The sequence below is a fragment of the Lithobates pipiens genome, unplaced genomic scaffold, assembly GCF_037356315.1.
Source record: "Lithobates pipiens isolate NorthernLeopardFrog02 unplaced genomic scaffold, aLitPip1_a1.2 Scaffold_18, whole genome shotgun sequence".
In the NCBI taxonomy this organism is placed as follows: domain Eukaryota; kingdom Metazoa; phylum Chordata; class Amphibia; order Anura; family Ranidae; genus Lithobates; species Lithobates pipiens.
In genome coordinates, this window is record NW_027507758.1 from 319,082,912 (window position 1) to 319,098,556 (window position 15,645).

The 15,645-nt window shown below is 41.9% G+C and overlaps 1 protein-coding gene across 7 annotated transcripts in view; it reads right to left on the reverse strand.

Moving 5' to 3' along the window:
* Positions 1–3,504: 3,504 nt before the first annotated feature.
* ANKRD6 (ankyrin repeat domain 6) overlaps positions 3,505–15,645 on the reverse strand; it is a 322,801-nt gene continuing 310,660 nt past the window's right edge. For 4 of the 7 annotated variants that reach the window (XM_077487254.1, XM_077487250.1, XM_077487252.1 and 1 more), the window contains 2 exons: positions 14,404–14,728; positions 3,505–5,181 (listed from right to left, as the gene is read on the reverse strand). In XM_077487254.1, coding sequence (XP_077343380.1) covers positions 4,640–5,181; positions 14,404–14,728 — 867 coding nt within the window. In that variant the 3' untranslated portion in view covers positions 3,505–4,639. Of the gene's footprint in view, positions 5,182–14,011; positions 14,057–14,403; positions 14,729–15,645 lie in introns of all 7 variants that reach the window. The other 3 variants (XM_077487256.1, XM_077487255.1, XM_077487257.1) reach the window with 3 other exon arrangements.

Below are 15,645 nucleotides of genomic sequence, written 5' to 3' on the forward strand. Positions count from 1 at the left end.
CTCATCGCTCTAAATTACTTTGTGCCAGAAGGTTTGAGGCTTGTCTCTGTGCTCTTTCGCGTATTGTAAGCGGGATACTTTGTGCAATTTGCGTAGTAATGGCTTTCTTTTGGCGACTTGATCATGCAGCCCATCTTTCTTCAAGTGCCTTCTTATTGTGCATCTTGAAACAGCCACACCACATGTTTTCAGAGAGCCCTGTATTTCGCCTGAAGTTATTTCTGTGTTTTTCTTTGCATCCTGAACAAATTTCCTGGCAGTTGTGGCTAAAATTTTAGTTGATCTGCCTAACTGTGGTTTGGTTTCAACAGAACCCCTCATTATCCACTTCATGATTAGAGTCTAAACACTGCTGATTGCCATTCCAAATTACTTGGATATCTTTTTATATCCCTTTCCGGTTTTATACAGTTCAACTACCTTTTCACGCAGATCCTTTAACAATTTGGTTGCTTTCCCCATGAATCAGAATCCAGAAACGTCAGTGCAGCACTGGATTAAAGATGCAAGGGTCTGTCAGGAGTCCAGAAACTCATTGACCTTTTATACACACACACTAATTACAAGTAAACAGATCACAGGTGAGGATGGTTACCTTTAATAGCCATTCAAACCCCTTTGTGTCAACTTGTGTGCATGTTATCAGGCTAAAATCACCAGGGTATGTAAACTTTTGATCAGGGTCATTTGGGTAGTTTATGTCATGATTATGATTTAAAAAGAGTAAACACAGTTGATTGATAATAAATGGCTTCAGCCAAACACTAAACATGAGTGAAAGAAAAGTTTTTGTGTTATCGTTCTGAAAATGGTCAAGAAATCATACATTCTGCCAGGGTATGTAAACTTATGAGCACAACTGTATATACGTGACTCTGCACTTCCAGGTATCCGGTGCAAGTGCGCCCCGCCGGCAGTTTACTCCCACTGTGATTTTACACAGCGGGACCAACGGACCTGATGTCCGCCGGCACCCGCTGATTGTTCTATACTCAGGTATGTTTATGTAGACAAGGCAGATTGCCGATCTGTCAGGACAGAAGGCATGGATCCTGTGTTCCTATGAAGCAGGAACACTAATCCATGCCTTCCACTGGTAAAAGCACCTCCCCCACTACACTGAAACACATGTTAGGCACACAGTTAACCTTTTAATCACCCCTGATGCTAACCCATTCCCCGCCAGTGTCATTAGTACAGTGCATATTTTTAGCACTGATTAGTGTCACTGTTTCTCAAAAAAGTGGCAAAGGGGGCAGTTAGGTGTCCAATTTGTCCACTACAATATCGCAGTCCCGCTATAAGTCGCTGATTACTGACATTACTGGTAAAAGATAAATAAATAAACATTCCATAAATATATCCCATAGTTTGTAGACGCTATAACTTTTGCACAAACCAATCACAATATGCTTATTAGGATATTTATATTACAGTTTTATAAAATTGTTTTCCTTTTTTTTTTTTGCAGAGATGATCGAATACCACCAAAAGAAAAAGGGAATGGGAAAAAGGACATACCTTTTATTAGGGTATAGCATCGCATGACCGTGCAATTGTCAGTTAAAGTAGCGCAGCGCTGTATTGCAAAAAATGGCCTGGGCATGAAGGGGGTAAATCTTCCAGAGCTAAAGTGGTTAAAGCCTAGCCACTAACCTAAGTTTTCTGTCACTTTAACCTCTTCATGCGGGCTGTACGCATATATGCAGCCTCTCAGCAGGTGGGCCTTAAAGAGGAAGTAAACCCTGATGGGTTTACTTCCTCTTTGATTCCCTGCAAAGGTAAAGCATAATAGACTACTATGCATCGCATAGTAGTCCATTATGTGTCACTTACCTGACACAGGAGCCAGCGAAGTCACTGCTGTCCCCTGTATTTCCGAGCGTCCATCTTCTTGGTGGGTCTCCATGGGTCTCGCTGCTCCGCGCTGTGATTCGCCGGAGCAGCGATGACGTCACTCCCGCGCATGCGCACAGGAGCCGACACTCGCGGCATATCGCCGCGATCTGCGGCTTACCCAGTGGGCCTGCACGCCGATGTCTATGGTGCATGCGCCGTAGACAGCGGTGCCTGTCTTCAGGTAAATATCTCCTAAACTGTATAGGTTTAGGAGATATTTCTTGAACCTACAGGTAAGCCTTAATCTAGGCTTACCTGTAGGTCAAAGTGGTTTGTAAGGGTTTACAACCACTTTAACACCGAACAGCCGCAAACATGCGGCCCTGTGTAAACAAGTTACTGTGCTGAGAGCGCCCTCCCTGCATGCTCCCAGCACAGTAGCTGGCGGGGATCAGTAAGTTCCGATGCATATTTGAGATCGGGAGCTTTCCGATCACGTGACCGTTGTGACAGACAATCATAGTGGTCATATGACCCGAATACTCGCCTCCACCTTTCGGCTTTTAGAACTTTTGAAGGGCCAGGAGGTGGTGGGTGTGAAGGGGTTAAATAATTTGCTTGGACCAAAGCTGACCTTAATTGAGAAAAATACAAGGCTTTCTTTGAATGGCTGAAAAGCACGTAGTCCGACTCGATTTTGCTACAGCAGCAGGCGGAAAATCTATGATAAAGCACACACAGCAGGAAGTAGGTTGTGCAAGTTTGGCCCAAACAATCTATTTAAAGTGACAGAAAGCCTGGACTTAGACTTTAAAGATGTGCAATCATTCCCCATTATGACTAAGCATCTGGTCATGTTAAAAGATCAGGTCCTCTTCATGCTGTGGCTGCAAAGTGTAGATTAATGGAATGGAGACAGAGGTCAAAAATCAACTGGATGGGCTGAACTGAGGAAGGTGGGCATCTACATTTGTCCTTTAAAGAGGAAGTAAACCCTGCGTGCCTGAGCAGCCAGACACGGCATGACCCCCTTTACAAACGGCACGATCTGCCCTCTCTAAAGTGCGCGTGTGCCATAGACATTGGAGCACGGCCTTATTGTAAATATCTTCTAAACCGTGGAGGTTTAGGAGATATTTCCAGCACCTACAGGCAAGCCTTAATATAGGCTTACCTGTAGGTAAAAATGGTTGTACAGGATTTGCAACAACTTTAAATATTCTTTTCTTTATAGAAACCTTAAGTCATTCTATAGATCGTAAGCTCTTATGAGCAGGGCCCTCATAACCCTTTTGTATTGTATTGTAACTGTACTGTCTCACTTTATATTGTAAGGTGCTGTGCAAGCTGTTAGTGTGATAGAAATTCTGTATAATAATAATACTTTCCAATGTTCACTCTTAAAATGCAACAATAACAGGTCTCCTATATAATGTACTTGCATTTATATGTTAACCTTAAGTTTACATTTCTTGACATTCTGCTTGAAAGTGTTATTTCCATTTTGATAATGCTAAACATTTTAACATTCTTTCATATACAATTATGCCCATTTTTATCAAATGAATTGCACAGAGGTAATTCAAATGACTGCATATCAATAAAATGCTGGCATAGCAATTGAAAAAATAACTGATGGTTACAATAAAGACAAACTGGACTCAATTATGTCAGATGCATTACTGAGTTTACTATATTGTCATTAAAACAGGCATATTCATGCTTATGGGAACCAAATACACTTTATGGTTTATGTTGGAATGTTAGTTCTGCTGAATTTCTTCACACTGATGTCATGTGTGCTTGGCACAGCAAAATTTAAAAAAATACATAGTGAAAGAAATATGGGGCTGTGATTGCTGACCTCCTTCTGAAAATGCTAATAGCTTAGTTTTCTTTGGTTCCAGTGCTTGGAGATGCTGACTTGAAACCAGCATTCAGATCAAGAAAGTCAGAGTAAAGTAAGAAACAAATCTGTATACTTGTTGTTATGTATTGTAAATGCCTAGTACAAATATCTGAAACTGTATTTATATCAGCTTCCTGTAATGCATAGCAAAATGGACAGAGCTCTGAAAAGGGACTAGGGGCCAGAGCACTATGTACTTAGGTTGAAAAAAGAAAAATGAATGCTGCCACCAAATCTAAGGACTAATATACTGATATATTTATATTGTTCTTGTGTTTATGTTCAGATATCTGCAAAGAAAGTTCAATAATTAGGCATTCTGTCTGGCAGGAGGTGTTTGGATTATGGGGTTGAATAGAATTACCTATAGCAGGTAAAATAATGTATTTAGCCTCTTGTCTGGAGTATGACATTAAAGTAAAAGTTGAAAAATTCTTTAATACTGCAGTTCATTTTAGATAGGGATTGGGAGAACATATATGTCCATTTAGAAGCACATGTGACACCAGCCTACAGTACTAACAGAATAGGCTTAATCCATAATTTGCATATCAAGTACCAGTTAGTAAATGCAGCTTTATACATGAATTTGTTCGATACATAGAGCATTAAATATACAGCACAGTAAACTGTGGCCCAATGGCACATTGATCCAATTGTATTCAATGTCAAAGAATCTACAGAAGCAAGAAAGCAGTCTCTTGCTTGGAAAGCTCATGCAATTCAGAAACATCAATATTAAAGAATGGCACATGCTTTTTCTGTATACATTTCTTAAGTTTCACAGTTGTTTAATGCACTGACTCAAATAGCTTTGTGTGTTACAACTTCTGACTGTTGGGTTTGGCATCTTATGATAGCTGTCCCTCATATCCCAAAGGGGCTCTGCTGCTAGCTTTCCTTCTGTAACTTAGTCCTCAACTTCATTAATTCTTCTTCCAAACTCCTTATATGCTGTTGCAACGCAACTTTATCTTCTTGTGCCTTCATGTTTGCTTGTGACTTGGCTTCTTCAATTTTTCTTTCATACCATTTTTCCATTTGAGTAGATACTGCTTCAAAAAAATATTGCGTGATTTCCAAAGCTTGGGTGGTGTCCCTGGTTTGCATGCCAACATGGTCGCCAGGTGCATTACAAGATGGTAGTGGAATCTGTGGTCCTGGCATTAGGCTTCGCTGTCTAAGCTGCCCAGGTTTTGCACATTTTCTTGTTTGTGTGCCTCGGTCCATGAGATTTGCAGTCTGCTTCTCAGCCTTCTTTGCATCTGTTATGAGTTTGGTAGCGGGGAGAATTTTGGTGTTTTTTAATTTAGGGTTGGGAAGGCTGGAAGATGGGAGGGTTGGCTGATATTTGCAGGATGGGATACAGCTTGTTGTCTTTTCCTTAGGCCTCACAGCTGGAGGGGCAACAGGTACAGATTGCTGCTCTACAGCTACAGAAAAATATTATAAATATTATAAATGTTAAATAAAATTCTTAAATTTCTGTTGAAATGCAATTCTGATACTAGCAAATGAAAAGTGCATGAATTCTGGAAATGATAACATGTTAAACTTATTACACAACACACCACACACTGTAGCTCAGGTTCAGCTTAACACAAATATATTTTCATGCAAGACCCATAGATATCAGACACATGGCAGTATTAAGTAGTCACCATACTATTTTTAGGGAAAAGAATTTAAAGGCAGAGAGCTTTATACTACCATTCTATATCTTTGGTGTGGTACTAGGCATATGTATGTTTTGAGGGCTATCCCATAGGTCCTCAGCCTGAGAATAAAAAGGTAGTTGTAGGATTAAACATTTTTAGAATGTAAAGACCAGTAGCCAAATGCTTAGTTATGTTAATTATTTAACCTAGAAGGTTAATGGGTTAGCCAAGGAATTGAGAAGGAAGAGCTAGTTCATAGTTGTGATCTTGTATCAGCATAAAAAAGGCTTGAGCTAAAGACATTCATAAATCTGTGGTGGCATCCTTAGTGCCCATTCATGCATTAAAGAAGTGTGGAGCAGAATTCAAGTATAGGAGAATGTTTGTTAAAAGTAATCTACGGTCATTCACATCAGAAAAGTTTACTAAAGGAGTGCGTTATACAGGACACCTTACTGGGCCCCTCCTTACCCCACCCCCGGATACAACTTCTTACGAAATTTAATTCTGATCTGGTGGCATGATGGAGCAGCTTACTCCACACTGCCCCTATATTCTATTATACCTGCAATGCCATAAAATTACAGTGCTATGTACCTTATTACTATAACTACCCTGTTGTAAAATTTTACAGCTCACATTCTTAAAACACGTCCAAGGATGCTTTCCTTGCAGAACCTACCTCCTAGGTTTGTATCCTATCTTTCTAGCTTGCTGATAATGGTTCTATGTAGGACATTTATAAGTTATGCTTACTGCTATCCTCTTCAAAGTTCATGACCATTTTTTGTTGTGAATAGCAGACATTGCCAACCCCAAAGCCCATCTTGCCATGCATTCTTACTAGTTCCCTGGTCAAATCACGATGCAGTGGTAACTTTTTTTTCACTCTTATACATAAAATCACATGAGAATTCCTGGTCTCTTAATGAGGCACTTCTCAGTGACCTGATCATTAGTTAATAATAATAATACAATTACAAAACAGAATATTTTACAGTGAATTCACAATCCATGAACTCATCTGCATCCCTGTGGAAAACTCACAAAGCAGTCACTGGCGGTAAAATAATCCAAATGGCTTTCCAATAAAGGACATATAAGGGGCACATGCACAGAGCGTTTAAAAAAAAACAAAAAAACTTTTTGCATGTGTTTACCTTTATTTCTTGTACTGTTTTTCTATGTGGGATGCAACAATTTTCTTGTATACTGATCTATGGTATTTTGTAACTTAAAAATAATTGTATAGAAAAGTTATTTGACCCCAAAACACCTCTTTTATAGGTGTTTGGCATTTTTCTTTCAGCGTGTAAAAGCACCTTTATATTAGCCTGTGTCCATGCACACAAAGGTGTTTAAAGGCATATTAGAAGAGGAGCATTTACAGGATCAATAAAAACTCATCACAACCATATCCAGGAGAGGAGGTTTTGAGTAGAAAAAAAAAAACGCTAGGCAGGTTTAGGTGCGTTTGAGTGTTAATGCACTTCAATGGCCAATGGAATCCATTAAAGCGGTTGTATTGTCTGCTTGGTCATTTTTATCTACAGGTAAGCCTATAATAAGGCTTACCTGTAGGTAAAATTAAGATCTCCTAAACCTGTACAGTTTAGGAGATATTCACCTTGCACGCAGCTGCTGACGTTAGTGAAGGTCCGGCCAAGGTTTGGCGTATTGTGCCAGAACGGAGAGCTCCCACGCGCATGCGTGGGAGTGATGTCATTCCGCATTCGGCCACTTATAGTGCCAGAGCAGCGAACCCGGAAGAAACGCAGAGGGAATATGTCAGCTTATGACCGGGCGGCCTTTTGAGAGCTTCGTTCTAAGGTAAGTATTTCATAATGAGCTAGAATGCAGAAGTTTTTGGCATTCAGAGGATAAAAGCAAATGCCCTGTGTGCATGAGCCCTAAAAGAGTTGGAAGCATCCTACAACTCACTATCTACTCCATTTAAAACAAATCACATCCCCAATTTAAAAAACAATTTGGGGACACACAACTCCAAAAGAAGGCAAACCTTTTTTTTCAATTTTGGATAGAGCAAGCGTAGTTTTTTTTTGCCCCCTGTGTACTATTGGGGAGATTTCCCCTTCACTTCCTGTTCCGTAGTCAAAATAGGAAGTGAGAGGAAATCCCTGCAAATTAAGGGAATTCCTTTGGAACCCCCCTAGGTCACAAAAACCAGAACCATTTGAAGATTTCCCCACTATTACTTTTCTGGGGACCACCTGAAATTTGGGATTTTCTTTTACTTTTGATAATGGTTTGCTAGTTATGAATAACGTTAAATATAGTTTAAAGGTAATAAACCTGACACTCTCCTAGCAAATTGACTTTGCAGACCAAACCCATTAATTAAACCCATCTGTGGTAATATCTTGCGACTAGGCAATACCAGGGACTCAGCCACAATTTTGGCAGAGTTCCACAAAAGGATGAGCCAACTTGATCCTAAAATTAATCTCCACTTGGCCTGCTTTTCCTCTTTCTCTTTGGAAGGAATTTTTTTTATGCCTTTTTTCTTAACATTTATTGTGTACACGCAGCGTTTCCCCAAGTAACTAGCTATTATAATTTATGTACAATAAGTGCACACTGGTAATATGCACTGCTTACTCAGCGCTCCTCAAGATGAGCAAATGTCCATAGACCATAATAACAATGTCCCAAATGGAAGATGGGGGAAAAAGGATGAGGTCCAAATAACTCCTGCAACTCCTCCGACAGATTTGGGATGGATCTACACGACAGAAAAAGAGAGCAAACACAAGGCGCTGGTGTCAGTTAAAATGGCAATAACACCAATTTATTGAACATAGCACACTTACATGTAAAAACGTGATTGACAGCATGCAGAAACCAAGGCAGACTGGCAAGCATCAGATTGTTTACACACATAGACATCCAAGCAAAACATGCAGCAGTGTATGCGATGGAGACACCTCGCACAGCTAGGAAATGGCGGGTTAGCGGCTGTACATGCTGCCGTCTAGCCTTAGCTGTGTGAGGCGTCTCAATCTCATACATTGCTGCATATCCTGCTTGGCTGTCTATGTGTGTATACCATCTGATGCTTGCCAGAATGTCTTGGTTTCTGTATGCTGTCAATCATGTCTTTGACATGTAAGTGTGCTATGTTCAATAAATTGGTGTTATTTGGGTTTTAACTAACTCTAGCGCCTTGTGTTTGCTCTGTTTTTCAAGTAACTATCCTCACGCTGCCCACATTGCCCCTCTACCCTCATACCACATGACACCAGTATATCACTGTGGGTAAGTCTAGAAGCCATGGAAACGGCACCTATAGCTAGTTACACCTTATTATGTACTCGTCGTTGCAACGCAAACAAAACCTTTTCTTAAAGCACTCCCTGAGATTGTAGGACAATGTTTAATTTACAAGCAAACTAATGTCCTCTGGCTACCATAGTCCACAACCCTTTTTTTTTTTTTTTCCTGGACAGGACAAAACCCATAGATTCTGTAACTGGACTAAAGCTGCCCTATGCCAAAAATACAATCTACTTACCATTAAACATCATCCTGAGCTTTGTAACCCTACAAAAAAACTTGTACACCAATGTTGATACATTTAGGTAGATGAGTAACAAAATGAGTTTGCCCAGGCACTCCACCTTCTTCAACCCCACAATTACACTGCTTCCATCTCCATCCTATTCTCTGACTGTCAACTTTCTCTACTGATCCTCTTCTTCTGTTCCTCATATAAGGTAAACTAGATTCTGTTTAGGCACTAGTGTCTGATACCAACCATAAGGCTCTGTTCACATCTCGACTTATGGGGGCGACAATTGCAGTAAAAACGCGCAAATAGAATCGTGGTACACCATCGCCCAAACAAAGCTCCTGTATTTTTTTTTGGCAGCAGGCAGCCCGCGATTCTGTTAGCACGTTTTTACCGCGATTGTTGCCCAAAGGATTGCAGGAAAATTGTGCCGCGTTTGGAGTGCTACTAAAATCAACGGGCAAATAGGCATTGGGAACGCATTGGCATCCCTCGATTTGCCTCTTTTGATTATCGTGGGCAGATTCGTGACGATTCCGCTCGCAATTCGGAAACGGAACAGAGAAGTGAACGGAGCCTGAGTCATGAGCACTACAATCAACAGCCCAACTGCCCAATGCATACTAACATTAGCTCTACAGAATAAGTAACTCTATATTTATGACTTGCAATCAGCCCTGTACCTGGGTATCTTGGTTGAGACTGTAAAACTATTACTGTAAGAAACCACTACTGTATTGTGCTTTTTATATCTTTTTGGAAACTCAATAAAACTGTATTATAAATGTAAAGTAAAAGTCTAATGTGATGCCCTTAAAGAGGAAGTAAACCCTGATGGGTTTACTTCCCCTTTCATTCCCTGCAAAGGCAAAGCATAATGGACTACTATGCATCGCATAGTAGTCCATTATGTGTCACTTACCTGACACAGGAGCCAGCGAAGTCACCGCTGTCCCCTGTAGTCCTGCGCATCCATCTTCTCGGTGGGGTCTCGCTGCTCCGACGCTGTCATTCGGCGAAGCCGCGATGACGTCACTCCCGCGCATGCGCACGGGAGCCGACACGCGCGGCATCTTCGTCGTTGACGATGCCACGCTCAGTGCGCCTGCGCGCCACTGTCTACGGACAAATATCTCCTAAACCGTATAGGTTTAGGAGATATTTCTTGGACCTACAGGTAGGCCTTAATCTAGGCTTACCTGTAGGTCAAAGTGTGTTGTAAGGGTTTACAACCACTTTAACATATCAGTTTATTTGTAGGGAATAAAGGTCTTGCAGCACTGCTTGAATACCCTGAAGAGGATTATGGAAAAAAGTCCTAAGACTTTTTACAGACCTAGCCTTGAGGGATGAGCCATACACCCCCAGTTCGGTTCACACCAGAACTTGTTTTTGCGAACACCATTAAAGTCTATGGGACACGACATGAAAAATCAAAAGGGCTAATTTTAAAGGCTTATATGCAAGTTATTGTCATAAAAAGTGTTTGGGGACCCGAGTCCTGCCCCATTTATCAGTGCACAAAAAAGATTTAAAAACTGGTGTTTTTTCAGGAGCAGTGATTTTATTAATGCTTAATATTAAACAATAAAAATGAAATATTCCTTTAAATATCATGCCGGGGGGGGGGGGGTGTCCTTAGTATGGCTGTAAAGTAGCACATCTTTCCCGTGTTTAGAACAGTACCACAGCAAAATTACATTTCTAAAGGAAAATAAGTAATTGAAAACTACTCGCAGCTGTAATGTATTGTCAGATCCCGGCAATAGGTAAAAATCATTGAAAAAAACAGCATGGGCCTCCACTCCCCCCCCCCCCCCCCCAGTCCATTACCAGGCCCTTTTGGGCCTGGTACGAATATTAAGGGGGACATTGTACCCATTCACCAAAAATGTGCCAAAATGGTAAAAATGACAGGAGAGTTTGGGACAAGTCCTTTATTTAAAAAAAAAAAAAAAAAAAAAAAAAAACTCCATCTTAGATCACAGCATCCGACGACCCAAGAAAAAAAAAAGAAACTGGAAAAAACGCTGCCTCAACAGGAGGCTTTTGCTGACTGCAGGCTTTTTCCAATGACAGCTGTTATATAGGTGAGGGCTGGGCCACCGGTGAAGTAAATGGGTGACCCCGCCCCCTCAGACGTTACTTGAACGACACATGACATCAGAAAGAGGTGGGGTCACCCATTTACGTCACCTGGTGGACCCGCTCTCAGCTATATAACAGCTGTCTCTTTCTTTTCCTTTTTTTTCGGGTTGTTGGATGCTGTGATCAAAGATAAATGGACCTTACGGGACACAATTTTTTTTTAATGAAGGACTTGTCCCAAACTTTCTCCTGCCATTTTTAACATTTTGACACTTTTTTTTGGTGAATGTGTAGGGGTACAATGTACCCGATACCATTCATATGGGGAGCCTGGGATCTGGGGGTCCCCTTGTTTTGATAAGCCCCCCTCCTCGCAGACCCCCACCACCACTGGGCAAGGGTTGTGGGGATGAGGCCCTTGTCCCCATCAATATGGGGACAAGGTGCTTTGGGGGGACCCCAAAGCATCCTCCCCATGTTGAGGGCCTGTGGCCTAGTTCAGTTCAGGAGGGGTGCTCTCTCGCCCCCCCCCCCTTTTTCTGTGGCCTGCCAGGTTGCGTGCTTGAATAAGGGTCTGGTATGGATTTTGGAGGGAACCCAATACGCCTTTTTTTTTTTTTTTAAGTTTGGCTCGGGGTTCCCCTTAAAATTCATACCAGACCTGAAGGGCCTGCTATGGATTTTGGGGGGACCCCTATGCCATTTTTTTTTTATTTTGGCGCAGGGTTCCCCTTAATACCCATACCAGACCTGAAGTGCCTGGTATGGATTTTGGGGGGCCCCACGCAATTTTTTTTTCAAATTTTGGCACAGGGTTCCCCTTAATATCCATACCAGACCCAATGGACGGGGGGGGGGGGGGGGGGGGGGGGGCATGCCGTTTTTTTTTTCCCAATGATTTTTATCTATAGTGTCGGGATCTGGCAATATATTGGAGCCGCGAGCAGTTCAATAAAATGGTTTACAAATGTCATTTTTGCTGCTCTCTTTCAAAAACTATGTACGGCTGCTGTGCAAGCAGCCTTACATAGTGTGGGCTGTGGACTCAGCTCCCTTAGCCATGATTGGCCAAAGGCACCCTGCCTTTGGCCAATCATGGCTCTCACAGGAGAGCGTGTTGTGATTGGTCAAAGCATGCAGGTCAAGTGCATGCTTTAGCCAATCAGCAACCATCAATGCACTGAGATCTCGCAATGCATTGATGGACTTGCCCTTCATTATGGCCCATTCTGCAGGCGCTCGAATTTCCCACGAATGCCCCATAATATTCGGTATTCAGCGAACGGGTAAACACACGATGTTCGAGTCAAACTTACGTTCAACTTGAATCATGGGCTCATCCCTACTATCCTTCTTTACCAGGGATATGCAATTAGCAGACCTTCAGCTGTTGCAAAACTACAAGTCCCATCATGCCTCTGCCTCTGGGTGTCATGCTTGTGGCTGTCAGATTCTTGCTATGCCTAATGGGAATTGTAGTTCTGCAATAGCTGGAGGTCCGCTAATTGCATATCCCTGTTCTATACTATAGTAAGGCTGAGAACATATGGGGCTACAATTGTACATACAATACACACAAATATTTAAATCCTGGATCCTTAAATCCTTAATATGTTTGACTACTGGGTGGCAGGGATGTGTGGTGAGGTCAGTGGCTGGTGAGGCACTAGCTAGTATCGGAGCCAGATACACACAAGTTACATATGCCACAAACGTTAGAGTGAGAGCAATATTTCTAGCTCCTCTGTAACTCTAATCATGTAACCTGTAAACATTTTTAAAGCATCGTCTATGGAGATTTTTAAGTAGTAAAGTTTGGCGCCATTCCACAAGTGTGCGCAATTTTAAAGCATGACAGCTAGGTATCTATTTACTCAGCATAACGTTATCTTTCACAATATACAAAAAACTCAGGCTAACTTTATTTATTTTTTTATTTATTTTCATGAAACAGTTCCTTTTAATAAAAAAAAACAAAAAAACACATTTTAAAAATTGCTGCGTAATTACCATGTGACACTAAAAGTTGTAACGACCGCCATTTTATTCCTTAGGGTGTCTGCTAAAACAATATGTATATAATGTTTGGGAGTTCTGGGTAATTTTCTAGCAAAAAGATGATTTTTACACGTAGGAGAGAAGTGTCAGAATTGGCCTGGGTGGCAAGTGGTTAATTACCATGAGTAAGTAATATACAAATAATTATTATATACTATTTTTAAGGTAATTTACTATATTTTCAAAAACTGTACTCAAGTAGGTGGCTTAATGGACAAATTACTGAAGTTTGAAGTTATAACTTCAAACAAGTAATTTCACAGCAAATAGATAAATAATAAATTATTATTTTATAACATTTAGCATATTAATATGTTATTTAGCTTGATTAAAACAGTACCTTTTCAACAGCAGCAGATCATCCCTCTTAACTGTGTGAGAAAAACATGGGATTATGAATAAATCATATACCCATAAACACAGGTTTTTTTCCTTGTAGTTAAGAGGGCTGGGATGGAGCATTTGTGTTTTAGCCACATGACCCCTTCTATGACACTGCAGTGAGAGGACAGCCTTCACTGCAGCATTTTTATTGGATACGTTTTTCCAATTGTGCTTTACCATTGGTTTAAGGCTCCAAGCTGTCCTTTAAGCTCAGTGCCAGAGCTCATCCTCTCAGTCTGCTGCTGCACAGTGTGTCAGCTTGTATTTAAACTGGCTGCTCTGTATGTAGCTTCTAACACGCTGTGCAAGGAGCCCTGTATCTCCGGTACCATAGATGACAGGGGGCCAATGGTGGGGTAGGAATTTGGGGTATCTGTGACCCCAGGTAGCTGAACTACGACTCTTGAAGCTTGATCTTTTTTTTTTTTAATGATCATGTCTCTGCCTCACCTGCCTCCCCTGACTGCACATCCCTGCTGGGTGGTGAAGAGAGTTTGGAGGATGAATCATTTTCAAACTGCCATCTGATGTCTATGGTGAGCTTACCTGCAATCAATGTCTATGTGCACAGCAACAAAAGGGGACCACTGACTAGAGAAAACACATTTCTAAGAGTCACTAATACACAGTGGCTGAACAATGAATTCAAAAGAGCATTTGTAGTTGTAATAAAATACATTTCTTAACAGGGACATATATTGACTATTCAATTACTATGCTAAAAAAACATATCTAGCAGTGCAATAGGTTACAGTGAAGTTTCAGATTGTGTTTGGGCCCAGTTTGTTAGGCCTCCACTTTAGTGCCCCAACACTGTCTTACAACAATCTAGGCTTTTAATTTTTGATTGTTTTGAAATCAGATCAGACATTACAGCTCCCTAACCATATGCCCCTTTAATTACTTGCATCATCATGTGAATAATGTAGTTGACTTACATGCACACACCATGAGATCTTGAGGGGGTGGACTCTGGTGTTGTCTGCTGATTTCCTCAGATGGAAGTTCTTTGGAAAGCTCATCAGCTAAACTGCTCTGCCGAGTGACAAATGAATGTTGAATGGAGGACTGTGGTGGGATGGAAGTGTCTGTGTTGTTGCAGTCCCTGCTGCTGTTTGGACTCTCTGAAGGTGGCTGATCTGTTGACTCGCATGTTGAAGGAGATGATTTGGCTTTAAAAGGTCTGGAATCACCAGAAAGCTTCAGCTCCAGGTTCTGTATTTTCAGTAAACACCAGGTCTTTAGTTCATTCACCACAGACACCTGGGGAAAACAGACAAATCAGTAACTACTGACAGTATCAGTGGCAGCCAAACTAGTAGAGTGCTTCAAGACTAGTGATGGACGAACTTCCGACGGGACGTTTCGCGAACGCGAAATGCGAACGGACCCAAACGTTCGCGAAACCGACCGTTCGCCGCGGGCCCCATTGACTTCAATGGGAGGCGAACTTTGCAAACCTTCATGTCGAATTTGCGGCCACGTGGTAATTATTAGGGGGTAAAACGTAGTCCCACCATCTGGACAATGACATAATACATGTATGAGGTGAATTTGGGATCGATAACTACAAGCATTTTTATTTTATTTGGGAAATTGTTCTAACAATTCAGGACTATGGAGTTAATGAAGGCAATGGAGGAGAGGGAAGGTCAGGGACCAGGGTAGGCAAAGAAGAGGGTGCAGGAGATGATCACCAGCAGCGTGACATACCGGAATGACACATGCACCGTGATAGAGGCATCTGACAGCAGCACCGTAATACAGAGCACTGACAGCAGCACCGTGACATACAGCGCTGACAGCAGCACCGTGACATACAGCGCTGACAGCAGCACCGTGACATACAGCGCTGACAGCAGCACCGTGACATACAGCGCTGACAGCAGCACCGTGACATACAGCGCTGACAGCAGCACCGTGACATACAGCGCTGACAGCAGCACCGTGACATACAGCGCTGACAGCAGCACCGTGACATACAGCGCTGACAGCAGCACCGTGACATACAGCGCTGACAGCAGCACCGTGACATACAGCGCTGACAGCAGCACCGTGACATACAGCACTGACAGCAGCACCGTAAGCAGCCCCAGGAGGAAGTCAGCACAGCACAGGGATGGTGTGATCCCCTCATAATAAGAACCCCCAGGAGGAAGTCAGCACAGCACAGGGATAGT